Genomic DNA, 23,311 nt, shown 5'->3' on the forward strand with positions numbered 1-23,311 from the left:
CTGGGAGCCAGCACCTGAGGTTTGTATTCCTGCCTTACTTATCACCTCACTGTGCAATCAGGTTGAGCTCCTCTTGCCTCCCTGCTGCAATTTTCTCCTCTGCAAAACATTCTCCTGCTTCTCCAGGATGTTGAATTGGTTAATTTGTTAGGGTCTGGAAAGCCTGAGATGAAGGATGCTTTGGATGCTCAAAACCTTCCTCTGAGCCAGGTTTTCTACAACTTCATCATGGGCTTAAGTATTTCTGCAGCCACCTTTCCTCTCCATTTTCCTAACGTGATAACAATAATGTTGCAAAATCCCTTATTTGTTAAAATTGCTAGGTAGAGCAAACTGTTTTGAGGCAAAATACTTGTGGGACAGCAAATATACTCAGCATATTTGCAGATGAACAGATCTGAAATTTTCTAGACTGACCTACGTGACATACTGAAGTATGTCACCAATTTATTCCTGGCTAGAAGCACATCCTCAAGAAATGCACACCATCTTTAGCAGCAGGCACCAAGAGATGCAAATCCACCGTGTCTCACAGGAAATTGTTCCATGGTCTGATTATCCTGACCATTTAAAATAGGTGCCTGCTTTGAATTTGTCTGGCTTTCATGTCCATGTGTAGGCTATTGCAATGCCTTCCCTTCAGCTGAACTGAAGAGACGCCTGACACCCGATGTAGATTGCCTCCCTGGGAGTGAGCAGTCACAGCCTGAGCCTGCCATGAGTTTCCACCAGTCTTAACACAGTTCTGAAAGACATGTTTTATACAATCTGTGGTCTTTCAACAGTTTTTTTGAGGATGTGGCCCCCACGCGTGATGCTGTGGAGGCAGGTGGAGCAGCCACTACATGCAGTCTGGCAATTTGCCTCTGCTCTTTCTCACTGATCCTCTGTCAATCCCAAGTCCTGTCCACAGAAGGGACAGGAATGGGGTGGCAATGCCCATTTCTGTGGAATTGCTTGTCCAACAGGACCAATAAATTGTCTTGCTGAAAGTTCCTTATTTCAGGACGCTGCCCCCATCCCGGTCTGTATCCCTCTTTCCATGTCTTAAAATACATTATTAAGGAGCCTGGGCTACTCTGGAGACTGTCTCGCCTTCCTTATCTCCTCTAAACCTTATTGTGTCCTCCAGTATGATTAGGGTTTATTTTCTATATTCCCCAAATTTTCTAGGGAGAACAGCAAAGAACAGCAGATCAGCCTCTGCAGAGCCCCATGGGTCCTCGTCAGTTTCTTGTCATAATTATTTTGAGACAACTGCAGGTGTTCATTCAATACTTCTTCCCCATTGGGAAAGAAACCTTTTGTAGTGGTCTGGGGTCCCTGGGAAGGGCAGAGCATTTCTGTAGCACAGACCCATGCTCTGCTAATTTCACACTGGTGCGTTGGTCCTGCAGAGAGCTGTGTGTGAGATGATGCCCAGCCCCTGCCCGGGTCACTGCCTGGCTAGTCAGATCTGCTCTGCCCCATTCCCCCATCCCTGTCTCCAAGGCAAAGCCCAGTCCTAGGAGGGTAGTGCTTTGGACTTGTCATTTTAAGTATGGCAAGGAGATGTTAATGAGATCCGAGTCTCTGGGAAAGTCAGACCAGGAAACGGGTGGACTGGAGTGCTTGTGTTTGAGGGCTGGCTCACGAGCAAGCAACAGTGAGTCATTTGAAGATGCAACGTGCTTGCGGCATTAGAGTCTCTGAATGCCAACCTTTAATTGTCCTGAGGTTCAAAGAGTGGGAATCTACAGAGGTTATTGAGCTGCCTTTGAAAGGAAGGATGGAAGCTCCTCTGTGCAGCAGCTTTGCCTACCTAAACAGAAAGAGAACTCCTTTTCCTCATGCTGTGCACCATGGGGAATCATGGACCTTACACTGTCGTTTTCCTCACTGAAAAAATAAGTGAGCCAGGTGTGAAGGTGTGAAGATGTGAAGAGGTCTCTACTTTGGTGGCAGCTGACATGGCATTTTAAAGGCCAAAATATACCTGCTGGAAACAAAATGTCAGGGAATGTATCTGAAAAAGTAAGGGAATCAATTAACACAAGGGAATGGCTTGAGGTCCCCAGCAGAGGAAACAGATGATTGGTGTGGAAGACCTAGGCATAACTACCTGGCACTTTCACCTGTGATTTTCCATGGTGCATGTGACCACATGTACTGCTCATACTGCTTGCAGCTACCTGAGTGCCCTTTTCCTCCCATGGCCCAAGCCAGGAGGAGCACTCCTGGCTTTCTATGCTCACCAGGCACAGTCCAGTGCTGGTGGGAGGGAGCTAACAGGACAGGGTATCCCCGAGGCCTGAGGAGCAGCACAAGGGGCCCAGGGCAAGCAGCCATCCTCTCCTGGGTGGATGCTGGGGTGCAGGGGCAGACTGTAAAGAAATGCCTCCTTTCCACCAGGAAGGTCCCAGCAATGTCTTAGCGCTGAGTGGTTTCTGGGGAGAAAAAAAAAAATCTAAAAAAACCCATCTGACCAGCACTGTAACAAAAGAGAAACTTGTGAAAAAATATTTCCAGAGCTCCCATCAATCTGATCCATACTGAGCTCCCATCCATCTTCATGCTTAAGGCCAAAAAATATCCCTGGTCTCTGCATTCACACAGTGGCCCATGCCTGATGCAATACTCACAATAACTGGGTTGGTTTGGTTATTTAGTGTCTTCCTCCCATGCGCATTCCCTCACCACAACTCCAAGTTGAGCTTGAGTAAGGCAAAAGAAATATATTATTTTCAGCATTTTCTTTTCAGAGAGAAACCAGTCTGCTTACTGAAGACGTGATAAAATGCTGATGCACCCCTTTTTGCTTTTCCAGTTATCACTGTTAATACCTATCAGAGCAAGGACAGATCTCATTAAAATATTAACTTCCAAGGAGTTCAAGTTGATCTCTCTAACATCTCAGCTAGATGTGTAGGTAGAGTGCTTTGCTGGGATGGATCCAGGGAGACAGTTCTCACTATCCTTGGGGCCAGGTTGCATCAGTAGGATCCATGGGGAACCGCATCATGCTTGAAGTACACTTCCTATCAGTATGAAAGAAGATGCCTCCTATCAGTATGAACGGCAGAGCAGGCAATGCTGCTCCTTCCTACTGCCTTTTCAAGGTAGAGTCTTGGTGTACCATGTCCTCCTACTTTATTGAATGCCATATGTGCAGGAGAGACTTGAGGACAAAATCAAGCCCAGCTGACCAAAATCAGCATGCTCCAGGCTCATCTACCTGGGAATTTCTGACCTGGGAAAAGAGCTGGCCAAAATCAGCACATCCTCCACCCTTCCATATTTTGAGGTGTGAGATAAGAAAAACTAACATATATCTGCCAAAGCGTTGGAGCCAGAGCACTTGCTTTGCTCACAACTGCTTTGGAAGTGTGGTAGTGGTTACATTAATCCAGAAACAAAAACTTCCAAACTATTTTCTTTTACCACTCTGTATAGCCATGCTGCACAAAGTCACCTTGTGACCTCCCTTGCTAAGGCATGAAGAAGTTCTGGAGCAATTAGCCAACTCAATTACATGAGCAAAACAGATTACAGCGCTCTGGAACTGAAAATTAATTGCAAAAGTATTCATGAAGTATGAAATAGGAGAGGCCTTTAACATTTGCTTTTGTCTGGAAGTCAGCTGCTATGGAAGCACCAAAATAATGCCAGCAGCTTTAGCTCTCTGCCACTTTTATCTTCTTGCTACATCTTTCTCTGGCAATTTAAATGTTTGGGACTAGGTCACTTAGGTTTTTCTTTGTTTTTCTTTGTCAAGTTTGTTTGACTTTGTTGGAAACACCACTGCACTGGGCTTTTCACTCTCTTAGGTTGCTGCAGGGTCCATAGCAGAAAGTGTCAAGGACAGAGTGGTTGACTCCAGACTGCAGGTGTATGTCACCCGACCTGGCCTGTTCACTTGCCTTGCCACCAACAAACACAGCAAAGCTTTTGGAGCCGCAAAGGCTGCAGCAACCATCAGTGTTTCAGGTATGCGGGGAAAGAAGGGGTTGTTAATTTTTTACCCTTGCAATTGCAGTCCTAACTACCCTGCCAGGGGAGAGGAAAGGGAGGTGAAGTACTTTGGAGGAGGAGGGGAAGCCTTGGAGAGCCGGTAGTGAGCAGGGGGTTAAATTTGAGTACAAGTGGATCCCCCGCCAGGCTATTTCCTCATATATTCTTACACTTTGGAGACTGGCACAGCTGTCATTTCCTGAATGTTTGATGCTGTCTTGTACTTTGTGTCCCAGAAGCACACTTGGTAAGTTCATCCATGCGAAGGAAGTCATGGCCACGACCCAGCATTGGTATCACCTAACAGCAAGGTGAAAATAGCTTTCGTGAGCACTTTGGGTTCTCAGGGGGTTGCATCCAGAAAGCAAGGAGGTTGCTGCCAGAGCAGCACCCTGCCTGGGATAACCTCTGCTCCCAGGGACAACTCCCAAATGGGGAAAGGGAGATCCAAAGAGGAGAAATACCAATGGTCTGCATTAGTTGACCACATTTATCACACCAAGAGAAAGGTGGCAGCTTGTGCCTTCCCTCTTGGAACAGGCAGGGCGGCTTAGTTAGAGGAGAGAGGAAGCACCCAGTACTCCAGACACAGGATGGTAGCCCTGATCTGGCTGTTAACCAGGCATGCATCTGCTCCTCTCTTCTGTGCCTTAGCTTCTGCTCCATTGAGAAAATCACCATGTCCTTTCTTACACTGGGCATTGAGACCTAGCAGCAAGCTCTGCCCCTTATGAAAGTCAACACTTGGTACCAGTATTTCACAGGCCCACTTCTGCTTCTAGCCCAGGTAAGGCTCTGCCCCACAAAGCAGAGTGGCAAATACAGTAGGGAGAACCAGTTTAGGCTGGTAGAAGAACCCTCCTCCAGGCTTCTGTGCTCAGCAAGAAGGGAGAGCCTCCCAGACCTTGTCCCAGGTCCCAAAGGTCCCATGGCAGAGATGTCTCTGTCCTTGGCTGATGCTCAGTACCTCCTCCCCGTGCCAGTGTAGCCCAGCTCCCTGCAGCACTGCAATTGGGGGGCACAGCATTGTGTCTGTGCTGCTCCCTGGTTTCTGCTACCTGTTACAGCTGCTGCCCGCAGGAATAGGTGCATGGGTGGCTTAAACAGAGGATGCTATTTGCCAGTCATGTAGAACACAAAGGATAAGGGTAAAGATGTGGGTTTAGGGTGCAACAGTCTACCTCTGCAAGAATTGCAGTCAACAATCCACTTTTGCCTCCTCTCTCGATCTCCATGTATGGTGTCCAGTGCTGCTGAACTCTTTTTCCCCACAAGAAGGTGCAAAATTATGACAAAATCGAGCTGCATCCTTTTCAGACCGCTTACAGGTCTCAGCCAGATTTCCTAGCATGGAAATCTTAACTCCCACATCTCAGAGGGGGCAATGAAGTGTCACTGATGTCTTTTCCATTTCTTCTTTCTCCTGGCTCATCACAATTGCTGGATCCGGTGCCTTCCGGCAGAGTGGAGGTAAGAACAACTTTCTGTGGCTGCCTGGGGGCTTTCTGTGGGCCAGGGAGAGGGGGGTGGAAAATAAATAAGATGAATCAAGGGGATTTGGTTAATTTTGCTTAAATGAAGGGAGGGGGTTTCTGGATGCTAATCATGCAGATGAGGTTCACCTGAAGGGAACACTGAATTTTACACAGGCATAATTGGAGACTGGGACCAGGCAGATAAGGATGCTTCTGTATCGAGCAAACAGTGGATCACAAATCAGTAAGGGTGTTTAAAATATGGTAGCAGGCAGAATATTCTGAAGTAAATTCTGTTCACAGTTACACATCTGCAACTTCACTGACCTTATAAATTTACAGGCAAAAGCTTAACTGCAAGTTCAACTCCTGTCTGCACACAGCCAATAAATGTATTTTGGTTTGATGATCACCAGATTAGGGCGAGAGAAGTTTAGTCATTTGTTCCAAGCACAGTCATGCACGGGTAAAGCCACTTGCATTGTGATCACACGTGCATATTTTTTTTAGTATTTTTTTGAGTACTGAACACTTTGGCTGTATTTTTCTTTTTAGAGTCCTAGCATATTTCTGCAGGCTGCCCTGGCAGATCAGTCTGGAAGGAAAATGAGAGGGTTAGCCTGGGAGGAGGGCTGGTCGCTACTGGCCCTTAGAGTAAAGAACAGAGCCTGAGAAAGCCTGAGCAAATGGCTTTGCCACTCTGCTGACACAGGCTTCCTGCCAAGGCCCTTGCCTCCTTCACAGGGGCTTGCAAGATTGATTCAGGAAGTTTGTAGGTGATTTAGTGACCACCCAATGATGATGGCAGACTTATGCCTTACACCTGCACCCATGTAGGTGTGACAGGCATGGGAACAGCCATCAAATACTCATCCCTCCTGCCCCACAGTTGTTCTCAACATTTGCCACACCAAATTCCCTTTCTGTGACAAGGCATTGTGAGAAACATGCTGTGGCTGCCTCTCCATTGCAGCCTGGTCCGTGTCTCCCTGCAGGTTTTAAAAAAGCAAGGAAAAACAATATTAGTGCTGGTGGCTCTTGTTAGGCTTCTTTTGCAGCCCATTGAAGTCAGTAGCACAGCTGCCCCATGCAGGCCTGTGTCCCCTTTTGCCTTTTGGGGCACTGGGAGGACGCACCTTTCAGATTAAGCACAACGGGCATCATCAGGAAAATGTGAATAATGTGATTGCCAAGGACATGCTCGAGCAGGGTGCTGTGGGCAGCACGGTGCTGTGGGGAAACCTGCTTTGTGCCAGGGAGATGTCACAGGCTGTGGGCCAGGCCTGTGGACCTGTGTCACACGCAGGGTTGTCCACGGAGCCTGGGGTGATGCAGGGTGTCACACCTTCCCTGTCATTTTGGTACTACCCCAAGGAATCAGTGCCTTCCAGTATTTTTTAGCCAATGTGACATACAGGAAAAGTATGAATTAAAAGAAAATCGACATGGAGGGGGGTTGGAACTCGATGATCTTTAAGGTCCCTTCCAACTCTAACCATTCTGTGATTCTGTGATTCTGCAGTGCAGCTAAACCGGAGCCAGAGAGTGTCATCTGCAAAAAGCAGAATCTGAAAAGCTGAAATTGGGCATCTTGTATAATCCCTTGTCCCCGTACCTCCAGCTTTCCAAAGAAAAACAGCAAGAACCCCCAGGGCTGACAATGAGCGATTATTTGGACAGGGGAAAGAAATAAAAGGCAAAGACACAAATAGCTCCGCTGGCTACTCCAAATGGTTGGCGTGTTGTGAATTGAACTCCCTGACCCCAGTTAAACTGGCCGAATGAGCAGTGGGGACAGCTGCACCCAGCCCTCCTCCCGTCCCGAATCGGCTGTCCCCCACACCCGGGGATGGCTTTTTTCAGGTTTCCTTCCTCACTGGGGACACTGCATCCATATGCCTGAGCGGAGGGCACGTCCTTGCCACAGACCTTGCTGCGGTGGGGTGGCCATGGGAGCTGCTGGGAGCACCACTGACCTCTGGGTGCCCTCGCCCTGCTGCTCCCTTTTGATGGCTGTGGGGAAGAAGGGAAGGAGGGATGACAGCCGTCTCCTGGTATATGTGAAAAACGAGGGAAAGATAAATAAACAGCCCGAGAAGGAGCCGGTCCTGCTGTGCTTTTATTGCTCCAGCATAGCTCTGGCCCCATGCTTTGTGGCAGGAGTTTGCAAAGTGGGAGATATGGTGAAGAGAGAAAAAGACGGGACCTTGCAGGGAAGCACCAGAAGAAAAACTACAGAAGCTTCTGCCTTTTTCTTCCCTGTGTCTCCCACCTAAACATGTGGGGAAGAGAGGCAGGGCCAGGAGGGGTGCAGGAGCTAAGGAGGGGCAGGCAGGATCTTGGCTGGTCTGATCTTGTGAGGAATGTCCTGGCATGTGTTGGGTGGGACTCACCTGGCTCCTGCTAATTGAGTCCATCCAGAATTAAACTGTTACTAGTTAGGAGAGCAAAAAATCATGAGTTACCACAGGTGTACAGCAAGCAGCATGGCTGATCTCTACTGCAGGGAAGCCAGTGCAGCTAAACCGGAGCCAGAGAGTGTCATCTGCAAAAAGCAGAATCTGAAAAGCTGAAATTGGGCATCTTGTATAATCCCTTGTCCCCGTACCTCCAGCTTTCCAAAGAAAAACAGCAAGAACCCCCAGGGCTGACAATGAGCGATTATTTGGACAGGGGAAAGAAATAAAAGGCAAAGACACAAATAGCTCCGCTGGCTACTCCAAATGGTTGGCGTGTTGTGAATTGAACTCCCTGACCCCAGTTAAACTGGCCGAATGAGCAGTGGGGACAGCTGCACCCAGCCCTCCTCCCGTCCCGAATCGGCTGTCCCCCACACCCGGGGATGGCTTTTTTCAGGTTTCCTTCCTCACTGGGGACACTGCATCCATATGCCTGAGCGGAGGGCACGTCCTTGCCACAGACCTTGCTGCGGTGGGGTGGCCATGGGAGCTGCTGGGAGCACCACTGACCTCTGGGTGCCCTCGCCCTGCTGCTCCCTTTTGATGGCTGTGGGGAAGAAGGGAAGGAGGGATGACAGCCGTCTCCTGGTATATGTGAAAAACGAGGGAAAGATAAATAAACAGCCCGAGAAGGAGCCGGTCCTGCTGTGCTTTTATTGCTCCAGCATAGCTCTGGCCCCATGCTTTGTGGCAGGAGTTTGCAAAGTGGGAGATATGGTGAAGAGAGAAAAAGACGGGACCTTGCAGGGAAGCACCAGAAGAAAAACTACAGAAGCTTCTGCCTTTTTCTTCCCTGTGTCTCCCACCTAAACATGTGGGGAAGAGAGGCAGGGCCAGGAGGGGTGCAGGAGCTAAGGAGGGGCAGGCAGGATCTTGGCTGGTCTGATCTTGTGAGGAATGTCCTGGCATGTGTTGGGTGGGACTCACCTGGCTCCTGCTAATTGAGTCCATCCAGAATTAAACTGTTACTAGTTAGGAGAGCAAAAAATCATGAGTTACCACAGGTGTACAGCAAGCAGCATGGCTGATCTCTACTGCAGGGAAGCAGGAAAATAAAATGTCTTCCAGTTAGGCCCTGGGAGCAGGGCGAGGGCCCTTGCTAGGCCATAGCTGTGTGCAATTGCTCTTTTCCCCATCTTAGAATGTTAGCAAGCCTTGGCCAGAGCCTCAACCATGGAGATCACCAGCAAGGCCCTGTGCTCTCACCAGGCTTCCTTGCAGAAGTTTCATTTTTGGATGGTATTAGCTGTTTTTAGTGTTTATAACCATCTGCCCTCCCCTCCAGCCTGTGTTACCCTTACAGATAACACTTTACACAGAAAGAGAACATAGGCATCCTGTTCCTGCAGGTGTTTAGGGCTGTGAGCTTACTGTGTCTATATGCTCTTGTCCTCCACAGCAAGCTGTACAAGGGTGATACAGGCTACTGCAGCACATACAGAGGTGAGGTGTGCAGTGCTATCTTGGCGAAGAATGCTCTTGTTTTCTTCAACTCCTCCTATGCTGACCCAGAGGAGACCCAAGAGCTGCTTGTGCACACTGCCTGGACTGAACTGAAAATGGTGAGTTCATTCTGCCAACCGGCCGCTGAGTCTCTGCTGTGTAACTACATCTTCCAGGAGTGCAATCCCTCGGGAGCTGGGCCAGCTCCAAAACCAGTGTGCAGGTAAATGAAAAGAAATGCTCGTCTTTCAGTTTCATTTTGTGGGGATGTGTAGGCAGCGGGGGAGTCGTGAGGGTCTGTCTAGGCCTGCAGTAGCTCCCAGTGAAAATGTGCTGTCTAGGTTTGCATGGGTTTTCCCTTTGCTCTCTCCTCTGTACGCACAAAGATGACCTGATCCAGCTCGCTCTGTGCTTATTGCTAGAGTATGGGCTAACTTTCAGGCCCAGGCATCTGTGTTGTATCAGGCTTTTGCCAGACAGTGTTGAAAAGAAATATTCATTTGAATGACATAATTGATTTAAATAATTAACATATTGCTATTGGTTAAATCTTACTAGGTTGGTATGTACTCATTATATTATTATCAAAAGTAATTGCTTGTTTGGGATTTTTGACTAAATATGGTCACAATGCACGCAACAAATCTGGCCAAGGCAGTACACTAATCATTCAACACTTACCACCACGACAAAGATGAAACAAAAAAAGATGACACCAGAGGCACTGCCAGTGTAATTGTACCTGCTTAACCAAACCTCCCATCTGGCCCTTGTATCCTCCCATATGCAGAGAAATGTGCATTGAAACAGGGCTGGCAGAGACCCCGAGGAGTCCAAAGCATCTCTCACTACAGCTAATCCACTGCTGACAGGTGTTAGCGCAACACGTCCCAGCGACAGAGACGCTGCTCCCTCCCTGTGCAACCTTCTAAGCAGCCTTTCTCTTGTGGCTCCTTGTCCTCCCACCGTGGCCACATAGACAAGTTTCTTCCCTTCCTCTTTGTAGCAAGATTTTACATCTTTCCCAGCTTCTCAGAGTTGAGTAAATGAGGTTTTTTCAAGCTCTGCTTGAAACTTTTGCTTTTCCAGCCTCTGCAGCTTCTGCTCCTCATCTTTCCTGAAGTGCTAAATATATATATATAGCCTCCAGGTTCTGTTAATGTTAACTATAACAGAACAATGATTGCTTGGTGTGCTTTGCAGAGAACAGCCTCACACAGATGCCTCAGGGTAGAGCTTTCTTTTTCCCTAATACAACTTTTGGCCACAACTGATTCATGTCCATTTTCAGGCCCCGGAGGACTGTTATCTGGCCATTACCAGTTTCATGTCTGGGCAGCTGACACCCCTGCCTAAGTGCAGTACTTTGCTCTTGTTCTCCTTGAACCATAGTTTAAAACAGATTATTCAGATTTGTGTTTATTGGGAGAGTGGCCCCAACTCTAGTGTCTCAAGTAAAATACAGGACTTCTCTACAGACATGGCAAGCACGCTGCCAGCTGGACTTCGGCCAGATGTAGTCTACTGGCAATTATTTTTCCAGTTATGTAGGGGCTTTTTAGGACAATCAGCAGCATGTTGTTTCTGTAATCTGGACCCTTCCGATTGCTCCTCCTTTAATATCTCTAAAGCAAAGTCACAGAGGAAAATCCCAGTATGTTGTGTTCTCTGTTTGGTGTCTATGCTCTTAAGGATTCCTCTACCAGCACAGTAGTGGCATATATCCTACGACAGAAGAGTATGTGCAAATACCCACAGATAATCATGCAGCCAAGTACTGAAACTCGCTTTTTGCGAGCACGCTCCCCCCTGCCGCCTTGTTGTTCTGCTCTTTGTCACTGTGCCCCTTAGTACATGATCTCTCTGCCTTTTTTTCAAGATGTGTGACAGTATTTATATCTGAGCCACGTATGCACAGCTCATTTGGCAGCTAAGGATTTTGCACAGTGCTGCACGAGGCATTTCAGTGAGATCTAGGTCTCATTTCATGAGTAACCCTGCAGGACCAGAAGTCATGGTAATTTGACTGAAGACCTGCACTTCTGCAGCACTCCTGAAGTCAAAGTATGATAAATAGCATAACACTTGATGTTGATCTAACAGGCACAGCATTTGCAAATATGTCAATGATCTTAATGGACTTTCCTGGCATCATCTTTCTTCAAATCCGTGAGACCATGTTATGGTTATTTTTCCCTTTAAATATTTTTCTCCATCATTTTAATGCAGATTTAAATGCAGCTTTCTTCATGACGAGTCCTGGAACAGCATCCTTCCTGTTTCCTGTTCCCAGACCACATCAGCTGGACAACAGCTCTTCCAAAGCCCTAATCCAATACTCCTTTTGATAACTCAGATATCTAATAGATACTTCTGAACAGCTGAGTCCTCTGGGGGCTCTTGAATGCATTTCACATGGTCTTGGTTACTTTCCAATTATCTTATCTGCTTTTTACTGGCAACTTTATACCTCTCTGCAGAAACTGGCTAGACTATACCAGTTTTCAGCTGAAATACTCACAAGTAAGATTTTAGCTATCTCAGAGGCTGGGGAATTCCCCCAGTTTTTGAGGGACATATTTCTCTTAACATATTTACATATGTTTTTTTCTTGTTATTTATTCTCTGCACCATTGTTTTTTCTCTCCCTGTATAATTCTTTATATTCAGTTTGGTTTGGAAACTAGCTAGCAAGAATAACAACTGACAAACAAACTGAATAAAACTTCTATGAAAATAATCAGGGGGTAAAACACGATGAAGTGAATTGGAAGAAAACAACATGGAAAAAATTCACTTCATGTAAATTTTTGATTAAAATTAGAGTTTTCTTGTTTTTAAGGGAAAGTAATGTGTCATTTCACAATTCTTGATTACATCTGCCTTTTACCACTAGCTGCTTCTGTGACAGCAATAGAAAACTCCTCATTTCTCTTTCAACCACTGCTGGTATGAAGTGACCAGGCTGCAGGGAACAGTCTCATGTTGGGAAATGACTCATTTTGTTGGGTTTCTGTGTCCCCACCTTCTTTCAAACAGTCCTTTGTGGTCCCTAAAATGTTGCTGGCCCACTTCTCCTGTGCTGCTGCTACTGTTCTTTGTCCATCTGTCACTTACATGACATAAAATTTCTAATAATAATCTGAAGTAATCTTTGCATATGATCTCATCAAGCCCTAGCTACTCAGGATTAAGTGCTATAACAATGGTATGAACCCAGCCTGACCATCCCTCCCTCTGGCTGCCTCACTACACTCCTGGGGTGGGTTTGTGTGTAAAGATAACCTGCTTTTAATGCTGGAGCAGACAGGATTGCAGAGGAACGGTCTTTTGCATTTTGCAGTTGCATACCAAGTAAGAGCCTTGTTTAGGGATGCTCAGGCTTCAGGAGAGAAGGCAGCTAATGCAGTCCAGATCTCCCAAGTGTCAGCCAGCACTTCAAATGCAAGATTTTCTCATTTCCCTAGCTAAATATTTCTTTACTTCAGAAAGTCATTCCTGTTCCATATGTTTAACATAAAAAAGATAAATTACGCCATCTGGCTGCATTCTGGCTTTCATGGAAGAGAGGAAAGAATAAAGTAGCCCTGGCTAAAACCAAGCACAGGGCAATTGGGCTTCCGTGGCTTCAGTCATAGGATGCAACAGCATCCGTTGCTGTTGCAGAAAAGCTGCTGCCCTGGTAGAATTCCCAATAGCCTCTGTCCTTCAGGTGCTTTAGAGGGTGGGCACCATAGTCACCATTGAAACTCGTGGCCATCTGCTCTTGCCAAAAGTGCTAGCAGAATATAAGTAAAGAAGCTGTATCAGCCCACCAGGTGATGAATTTGGCTAAAACATTCAGTGTGGACACCAGCTGTATCTTTTTGCATCACTGTGTCCTCTCCCACACCTACCAGCAGTGGTGTGGTGGTCAAGAAGGCTGTGAACCCACCAAGGACATTTGCTGAGCTCAGCAAAAGTACTCTCTGCACATGACGTCAAAGCTGGTTTTGCAATGTTTTTTTTTTTTTTTTTTGCTAGAGCAGGTATTTCTGCCTTGGCCTTCCTTCACAAACAGTTTCTGATCTAAGCAACATATCCATTCTTGTCAGTGAATGTTTCCCATTGATGGAAGTAACAGATTAGGGAGGAGCCAGTTAGGTCTCTTGTTGTACCAGGCACTGTCAAGGTTTTGATGCAGACAGCTGACAGATGAAAAGGGGATGAAAAGTGACTGTGGAGAAAAGAAGAAAATCGGATGGATGATTCTGTGAGATTAAAAATACAGGCAAATATTTAGTTTAAGAATATTAAGAATTGCAGCTCACCTCCTGTCTTTAATAGATGACACTTTAATGTACAGCCTACAGACAGGTGAGATTTTTAGAACGTACTGAAAAATTCTGATGTAACTCCCAGACATGATGTTTATTAGTAAAAGATGGCAATAAATCTGTAGGAAAAGATGGGAACGAACTCCTCACAGACTGTGATGGGTGTTGTGCTTTAAGCATAACCCTGCTTCATTAAAGATGTAGCTTTGTGGGTTTCCTAAAGGAAGGTGTTACATTTTGCTTATGGTTTATGAGCCAGACAGACTGACCTGAGGAAACGTAGCCCCATTAATGGATTTCTGTCAGCCCACATAACCCCTGCACACCACTGCAAAGTGCAGCCGTTGTTATCAAGCCATTGACTGCTATTATTTCACTGTTTTTTGCAAAATAATGTAGAGAGAATTGCCTTGCTGTAAAGGATCTCTACTGCTTTAAGGAATGGCTCTCAATGGAGGAAAACTCTCAGAAGGGGATTTACAAGCCTGGGCTGATGCTGCTCACTCTACCCGAATGCAACAGGCTGCCCAGCCTGCACCAGGACCCCAGCGCCTGCACCCGCATCCCTTTCTTCGGTAAGGTGGCACACGCTGCCCAGCGACTGGAGAGCTGTGTCCTCAGTGAGGGAGGGGGGAATGGTATCACCCATAATTTACAACGAAAGTAAAGGCTGATGGTGGGTGCTGGCCTGCCAGCACTTGTGCACAGAACTGTGACTGCTGCATCAGCTGTTTGTCTGTCTCCTCCAACTGGGGCATGGGAAAAATCCCTCAAAAAACCAAACCCTGGCTCTTTACTGAGAGGGCCATAACAATCTCATTGCCAAAATCACTCTTAATGATGGCAAAATTGCCATTTGGGTGCCATTGCAAAGAAACAAGCCTCTTAACCACACTGCTGGGAGGGAACTTATTCCCATAGCATGCTCCTAAGCAAGCACCCAGTTATACCACATCCTGGATGACCTCCGCTTATGTTTTGTCTTTTTACAGATTTTAAGAAGGAGAATATAACCAGTAAGTAGACTGCTCCAGGCTCTATGCTTCTAGAGGTGGGCATGATCTTCTTTCTTGAAGATGCATCTTGCATGGCATTTTTGTGTTTTGTTCTAGTCCTGGCTGGCCTGATTCAGGTTCTTATCAGGGAATGCTTGAACTTCCTCATCCAAGGCATGGGGAAATACATTTTCAGCTCTTCAGGGCTTGGGGAGAACATCGGCTGGCAACTGTTGAAGGTGATGACAGAGGCATAGGGCTTTTAGGTGGTACACTCCCCTCCAGCTCTTCCCCCTTCTTTCTACCCATTGCTTCTAGTGTTGCCTTACCCATATTTAGTGTTTCTGTTACTACTACTGAGATCATCCCAGCCTTATATGCTGTTACTGTTACTTATGTCAGGCTAGCCTTGCAAGACCTTATTACCCCAAAATCCCCAGTACTCTCCTCCAAACATGTCTGAAGTCTGACCATGTTTCCTGTGACCACCACACGACCAATGGCGAGACCCAGCCATGCCCTGTAACGCTGCTGTGACTTCTGTTCCTCTGGCCCTGCTGATGGTCACAGTTGAAACATGCACATCCAGTTTTTCCAACTGAGATTTTAAAGCTCAGCCATGGGACTTGTCTCGTAGGAAAAGGAAGAGCAGTGCCTCCCTTCTGCCATGCTTCTGAGCAGCAAGGCCTGCAGATTTGGCAGGCAGCTTCTGCGTTGAGAGAGAAAGTGAAAAAGGTAAAATTGAGAATTTTGGGGCATTTTCTTTCATGAGAAGGACCCGGCTCCACTTTTGCCAGCCAAGACCCAGGCACCTGGTGCTGCACAGCTGGGAGACAAACGCTTTAGCACCCTGTGGGCTCTCCAGTGTCACTTGCCCAAGGCTTACAGCCTGCAGCTGCAGCCATCCCCTCCCTGGGGAAAGGAGCACAAATGTGGGATGCCAGCAGATGAATGGTACATTCATGGGGTGGTTTCAGCCTCCCCTTGAACGTTTGCAAGTTAAGGACATGGTCTCTATCTTCTGTGTAAATATCTGACCTTTTTGTTCAGCTTTCACAATATTTTCCCAGGGTGACATTGCACAGATTTGTACTACTTGGTCATGAATCAGGGAGACATAACAGTAACATTTTAGTTATATTTCTCCCCTTTTTAATTTAGAGCCAATGTTAGGTGCACAAAGGTCTGGGGAGCATGAACTGAACTGTTTTCTGGCTTGCCCAGGATAGCTTTGAAGGTATTCATTAAAGCCCAGTTGGACCACCTTTATGTCCTCATTGTAGCAAGACCATGTATGAGAGCATCTGCATTTTCCAGGCCACCAAGCACTCAGAGGTGCTGCTTTAGTGTTGCTGTTGCTCCTAAAGCTCTCCACATTGCTCCTCTAGGGTGTACACTGATGTTTTTTTCAGATCTGTGCAAAAGATTTTTTTTTTTCCATGTTGTTACTAGCTCAGTCATGCAGCAGGTTTCAGGCATTGCTTTCCTTGCCTTTGAATGTGAGACATTTAAAATGCTGACCTCAAACACACAGCTATGTTCTTGGGCAGCTTAACAAGATGGCACACTTCTGCAGAGCTGCAGGTACTGGTCATGTAGGGACAGCTAGCTTGTTGCAGATGTGGGGCATAACATGGTAGCTTACATATCAGTCAAAGAAGTCCAAGTTAGAGCATTTTACTTTGCATTTGTGATGGGTTAAGTGCACTTCTGAAGTCCATGGCCATTCCTATACTGAGGTGTTTGTATGCCTTGGGCTACAGGAACTTGATCCTGTGTTTGAGCTCACTCACCTGGAACAATGTCGTGGTAGTGTTTCTACCTACCCATGTGAAAGTTCAGAAAGCTAAGGTTCTATGAAAGACCCACAACTCAATCCTGAATGCAGTAGGTTATGCAAAAAGAAAAGAGCAGTCATCATGATGCATTTACGATGTTCCTCCTACAGGAGAATCAGGACAACCTTAAATTAAAACACTTCCCCTTTGTCTCAAACTTGGATCAAAACTTATACAAAGCTTTCATGAAGCTGAAAAAGATTTGCTTGAAAAAAATCATTATTTTACAACAGGTCAGGTTTCTTCCTGGTTTTCTCTTTCTGAGCTGCAAGTTTATGAACACAATAGAAAATAAAATGACAACAGTGTTTGCCGGCTTGTTAATTGATCTAACAAGGTTAATAATGCAGTGGACCCTAATGCATGCCATCAACCAGAATACTAGTCCCTGGTCAGCAAAGTTTACATAAGATTAGCTAGCATGTATTAAAGTGTCCAAGGCTGCATCTCCTCTCTTGTCTTCCTGCTTCATAGATTATGCCAGCATGCATTAAATTGTCCTATGAGGACAGGCGGTGCCTACATTTATATTTTGGGAACATATTTCTGCAATAAAAATCACTTCAATATTTTGTGATTAATTTTTCTGCTGCTGGAGTAAGCCTTGTCTATGAAAAGTGAACTACACATTCATCATTATAAAGAACATTGTTTTATACTGGTACTATTCCCTCAGATCTGTAGTTTCCTTCAGTACATGGTTTCCACACCTTCTGTAAACCCTAGGCTGTTTCCAAACATTGAGTCTAAGAGGGCAAGCGCTGAACAGAGGCAGGGAGGAGGGATACCACCACGGGACTTCAGGAGTCCCAGCCCTTACTCACCTACCCCAGGAACATGGATGTGTTCTTGTTAGTGCCCCTGTAAGAGAGGAGGCTGGGGATCAGGCAACCAGTCCTGCAATCTGCTTTCCACCATGGTTTGGCATGGGTGGCTTCCCTGTGGTTCTGCTCTGCACGTTCTGCGTGGAAGTGCTGTGAACTGGCTAGATACAGTGCAAGCATTGCAGGCGCATGGCCCATTTTCTCAGTCTGAAACAGCTCCAGTTCCCTCTGTGGAGTTTCACCAGATTTGATTGTACGTGTTGAGCTCAAAATCCATTTAAGTCTGAACAGGAGGCTAAGCAGTTCCCTGCTTGTAGTTGTCTGGTCCTTTTATGTGCTTCAGATATGTTGCTAGTTGCCACGTGTTCTCATGTAATGACATGAAGTTTACTTTTCTGCGTCGCCTCTGCAGGACATGGTCTGAGATGCTTTGACCCCATGTGCTTTTCCCCTCCCCCCAGGGACGTGCTACAGTGGCAATGGCCAGTTTTACCAGGGTTGGGCCAACGTCACAGCCTCCGGCATTCCCTGCCAGAAGTGGAGTGACCAGGTGTGTATGAGTGTACAATGGAAATCCGTGCTCAAGATCTGCTTTTCCAGAGTTTTCTAGAGCTGGGCAGAGCAGTCCCAGTGGCAGGGCTGAGCAGGGGATAGGTTGCCTTCATTTTTGAGTTCACTGGTGTTTCACACCCTCTTCATATATCAATCTGCAAGCTCCCCTTCCCATGGCAAGATGCATTCTCTGCCATTCTGGCAAGCTACTGAAAGGCCGTTTTACCTCTGCCTTTCGTTTCTCTTTTGGTTTTTTTTTGGTTTTGTTTTGCTAATACCAGCAGGAAAAATTATACTGCAACGCTAATCCAATTTGTTTCCTCCCCCAAGGCTCCCCACTTGCACAGGAGGACTCCTCAGGTTTTCCCTGAGCTGTCTGATGCCGAGAATTATTGCCGCAATCCAGGAGGTGAGAATGAACGTCCCTGGTGCTACACAAAAGACCCATCCGTGACCTGGGAATACTGCAGCGTGTCTCCCTGTGAAGAGGGTAGGCAACAGCAATGTATGATTTCTGACACTGTGGTTAATTTGGAGCCATGGAAGGTGTTTGCATCCCGAGTGCTCATGGCCACATGGGGTCTTTTCTGTCTTGTGGATTTGGCCAGTCCTGGTTCTTCTCATAGATTCACTCAGCAACTTTAACCAGAAGGTGTAACAAGCACTTTAAAGATGGGAAAATGAAGACAGGCAAATCAAGCACCTTGCCCCAGATTATACTATGGCCAAAGGACAAAATCAAATTTCCTGTGATATTGGGAAAAATGGATTTGCCACACTGTGTTTTGAGGAAAAGGTAGGGTTTGGGGCTATTTTGCAAAGTTGTTTTGCTTCTGGTGATTTTTTTTCCCAATAATAAAACCCAATTCTAACTACAACCAAATCTGAAAAAGATGGAAACAGTCTTTCTGTTGTTCCTTGTTCAAAGAATAGAACAATTTTTGAAACATATTTCATCCAAGATGCACAGTTTCTGGATCTCAGTGTTTGCAAATTAGCTGGCCTTAAAAAGAATGGTTTAAATTTCTTTGTAATCTCAATCATTGCATGTACCGATTAGCATTTTCTAGAATGTCTCAGAAAGTACTCAGCAGCTGGCTACCTGAATAATATTTTTTTATCCTAACAATACAGCCAAATGTATTTTACACTACTTTACCATATTGCTCTGTAAAGACACTGAGATGCATACTGTTGGAAGCAAGGGGATATTTCAGGAAACTATCACTGTGTACTTACTTGGTTTTACACTCCTCCCTGCAGATTCCTTTTAGGACACATGATACATTGTGGTCCATATTGTAGAGCATTGATCTTTCCTACTGCAGACATTACTATATTTGAATACTGTTGAGACCGTCAGATGTGATCTCCCATCTGTAACTTGTGCAAATATTCCTTATGAAAATCATGTTCCCAGCTCAAGGGGAGCTGTGTCTTAGCCTTTACCAAATCCTGGGTTCTCACATTTAGCAAGCAGAAATGGGTTTTGCTTCCTGCAAACCAGGCTTCCCTAGTATGGTCCTCTTCTGCAGTCATACCGTTGTATCTGTAAAGTCAATGATTCCCAGGACACCAGACCGACTCTGTAAATACCTTAGAGAAAGCCCTATAAACTAACAGAGTCATAACCTTCTGATTTTGTTTGCATTACAGCGTCATTATCACTGGGAACAAGAAAACCAAATGGAGAGACTCCATATCTGCCCCCTCCTCCTCCCTTTTCCCCTACGTACTCCATGACTGTTATCATCTCCATCATCTCCAGCTTTGCCCTGGTTGTCATCTTTGGCATTGTCACCCTGGTTTGCTGCCGTCGGCGAAAGCAGTGGAAAAACAAAAAAAGGTAAACCTTGGGATGTAATTCAAGGCAACAAATGCTGCTTTGAAAGAGGGTTTTCTTGTTTCTGAGAGCATAGTCCTACAAAATCCCGGTAGGGAGGGAGCAACCCTCCCTTTGCCCATGGCAGCCCAGTGCGAGCTCTGTCGAGTCCCTGTGCCAGTGCAGATGGTGGCCTGGTGACTGTTTTGGGCACGTGGTGTGACACCTTGCAGCAAGGCTCTTTAAACAGCCTGCTGCACCTTCCTTTTCTGTCCTGGAAGAAAGAACCCCTGGAGGAGATGCAGATAGTTATCTTGTGTTTAAGGGCTGTGCATACACTTACCAAAAACTGCTCCGTCATTTCAGAGAGTCAGAGACACCGACGCTCACCACTCTGCCCTCTGAACTCCTTCTGGACCGCCTGCACCCCAACCCGATGTACCAGAGGATGCCCCTTCTCCTCAATCCAAAATTGCTTAGCCTGGAGTATCCCAGGAACAATATTGAATATGTGAGAGATATTGGGGAAGGAGCATTTGGGAGAGTCTTCCAAGCAAGGTAAGCGACCTGTGTGCAAGTACTCTTTATCTGGAGATACCTGGGAAAACCTGGCAGTCAGGAAACTGCTTATCTGGGCACTGGAAATCAATCATTCCTTCATTCATTCATTCACCCAAGCCAAAGTCATATCCATATGTACCAAATGGTACACTCAGGCTTGAATAATTGTTTCTGTTGTGCACTGCTTTCTGTTGATATTTGTTAAACTTTTGTCACAAATGACTCTCCTGTTCTCTCTAGTATATGTAATGTCTTAGTGATATACCAATCTGGTGTAAAAGCTTAGCTAAATTTATCATCACTGTTTTTACCCGGAGTATTGCCTGTGACATGTGACCTATTGTGAAATTCTTGCATTTCCCAGTATTTATGAATTGTGTGGTGTCCTCCATTACAACGCCAACATTGGTCAATAATTAATACAGAGGGCAATGTGTCATGCTACAGTTAGGTCCTGACCCAGTTTCCATTTGATTCAGTGGCAAACCCAAACCAAACCAAAAATCCCCTAAAAACCCAACCCACTTAGGCCAACAATTTTAATTTTTTTTTGGTCCTCTTTAGTTCCTTATTATTTATTCTTGTTGCTTGTTTTAAATTTAAGGTATTAGTTGACATCCCAGTTCTGTTAAATCTCATGGGAGGTGAGCTCATGCACTTCTTCAAATGTGAAAAATGTTTCATTGAAAAACCCAGTGTTGAACCCAGTCCCGCCTAGACTGAGGTGGATGGAGGGTATCTTGTTAGCCTTGACAGATTCCATAATTTCTGCAGGACCATCTTTGTCCAGTACTGGGCTCTCTGGAAAATTCCATCCCCAAATTCCTGAAGAGAAGTGGACAGACTATGCAGTTTCATGTTTACTTAAGATGGTTTTCTTTGTCCTTTATAGTTAAGAAGTCTGGGATGTGACTGGTTTTGTGGCTGTATCTGGAGTAGTGTATGATGACCTTAAAAAAAATCTGGGGGAGTATCAGTGTCACTATGGGCCAAGACCTGGCTGGTGGAGCTGCTCCCATTGACTCCGAATACAAACAACTCTCCTTGCAAAAAGCAGTCATAATTGGAGATACTTTTAATGTTTATAATTATGCTGTTGATTTATCTCCTGGGAAATCATTTACTTGCAGGTTAAATGTGTTAGAGCGGGGAAACAGTTCCAATAGTGGTGATGGATTTTCTTTTTTTCTAATGAAGGGATGCATTCTTTCTAATGGAAGCAATGCAGACATACTTTTCTTTAATCCAGAGAGAGCTAAAAATAACACAGTTTGAAGGGTGTGCAGTGGGAAAATCACACATGCTTAGCCTGTGATTGATTGTTAGCCTGGACAGCAAAGCTGAACACATCTGAGCCTGAAACAAGGACAAAGCTGTAGGAGCTCTGGCACAGCTGTGCTCGGGGCCTTGGACACCAGCTGGCCCAGGACCAGAGGGCAGCCCTTGTCCCAGCCTCAGCACAGCAGTCGGGATGCCCTACGGAGCATCACCTTCCTGCTTGTGTGATGGGGGTCTTCACCACACTGTGGGTGTGCAAACAGGGAAGGTGGTCTTCCTCCAAGTGCCTCTTCAGCCTGGCGCTGGCAGCTTCAGTATAATTTAAGTGCTGCACAGACCTTTCCGAGCTGGAAATGACTCTCATCCACATTGAGCAGGACCTCTCAAAGGGCATTCAAGTGCCACTGAAGCGCTGGGTTAAACAAGTGCTAAAGGGTCATAGAAATCCAATTTCTGTGGATTTCATCCACACCAGTGCTGCAATTTCTTTTAATTAAACCTTTTTGCTAGTGTCAGTGGAAATTGTGAGAAAAAGAGACACATGCACACACACGCAAAAGCAACACATCCTCTCAGCCAGCTTTTGCAAAGTGGAGAGTACCGTACACTGAGAAGTGCCTGCTCTCTGTGGCTCAGGGAAGGAGCCACAGAAATACTGCTTCTGAGGGGCTTCCTTATTTTTATTAATATCTATCAAAAGTCCCTCCAAGGCCTTATATTTCCAGGAAACATTTAAGCCACTGTCATTTCTGTGCACTACTGGCAGATCAGCACAGACTGCTGATCCAGTAGCGCCAGCTGTGCATCCCTCCAGGTTACTAAAGCTATCAAAACTCAAATTATTGCCTTCCTGTCTCAGATGGATAAAATGTACTTATCTACGTGTGTTAAATGGACATCTTGAGCTAAGTTTAGCAACCATCTTACTTCTTGAGTCTCATGTTTCTCTCTCTCCTGTAAACACAGATCTGCTCCCAGTGCCAAGGATGTCTTTGCCAGTTGGCTTGCTGTGAGTCCTGATTCAGTGTTTACTCACTCCTGGGTCAAGCAACATGTTAGGACAGGAAGCGTCTGGCTATCATTTACCAGCTTCTCCTGAAAGGCTGCTGTATTCACTGGGGGCAGCTTCACACTAGAAAGGATGAGGAAGTAACCAGTTACCCTAATACATGTCCTTAATGCAAGACTCAGGACCTGGCTTACGTCTCTCCCAACAGGGTTGTGATGACTGACTCAGGATCCTCTGTCCCTGGGAGGACCACACTGGCCCCACATGCCACCCTGTGTGGTTCAGTGCAGATCAGCACACAAGTTTTCTCCCAGAGCTGGAACTGCATGGTCCAGGCTAAGCCTGAAGCCCAGGGTTGCCTAAAAGCCTGGATGTGGGATCTTTGCAGGGCAGTGTCATTGCCTCTGCAAGATACAAGGCTGTCCCTAAGGTGGGAGTCTCTCTGACAGAAGACTCCTCATGTTCTTCCAAGTGCAAAGGGTGCTTCTTTGACCTGCTCTCTCAAATGTAGCTGAAAAACAGCGTGGATGTTAATTAAAAAACACACCACAACAAAACAAGCCCCTGCCAGTTCAGAGCAGTCTTCTGCCCACATAGATATTTCTGTAAAGGATAGGGTAAAGGCTGGTCTCCACCAGCTTTAGTAGAAGTTAGTTGCATCATTTAATGATCTAACAGAAGCTACCCAGCTGTGATGCTGAAGAAGATGGGGAACAGGAAACAATCTCAAATACAGGCACCTGAAAGCC

General features: G+C 46.0%; 1 protein-coding gene across 1 annotated transcript in view; it reads left to right on the plus strand.

The window, feature by feature from the left end:
• The window catches only part of MUSK (muscle, skeletal, receptor tyrosine kinase), a 58,407-nt gene that overhangs the window by 26,055 nt on the left and 9,041 nt on the right, over positions 1-23,311 (plus strand). The window contains exons 7-15 of the mRNA XM_014956395.1: positions 3,807-3,966; positions 5,454-5,460; positions 9,324-9,590; positions 14,083-14,258; positions 14,676-14,699; positions 17,802-17,890; positions 18,223-18,382; positions 19,549-19,738; positions 20,081-20,272. Coding sequence (XP_014811881.1) covers positions 3,807-3,966; positions 5,454-5,460; positions 9,324-9,590; positions 14,083-14,258; positions 14,676-14,699; positions 17,802-17,890; positions 18,223-18,382; positions 19,549-19,738; positions 20,081-20,272 — 1,265 coding nt within the window. The remainder of the gene's footprint in view (positions 1-3,806; positions 3,967-5,453; positions 5,461-9,323; positions 9,591-14,082; positions 14,259-14,675; positions 14,700-17,801; positions 17,891-18,222; positions 18,383-19,548; positions 19,739-20,080; positions 20,273-23,311) is intronic.

The sequence above is a fragment of the Calidris pugnax genome, unplaced genomic scaffold, assembly GCF_001431845.1.
Source record: "Calidris pugnax isolate Ruff unplaced genomic scaffold, ASM143184v1 scaffold262, whole genome shotgun sequence".
In the NCBI taxonomy this organism is placed as follows: domain Eukaryota; kingdom Metazoa; phylum Chordata; class Aves; order Charadriiformes; family Scolopacidae; genus Calidris; species Calidris pugnax.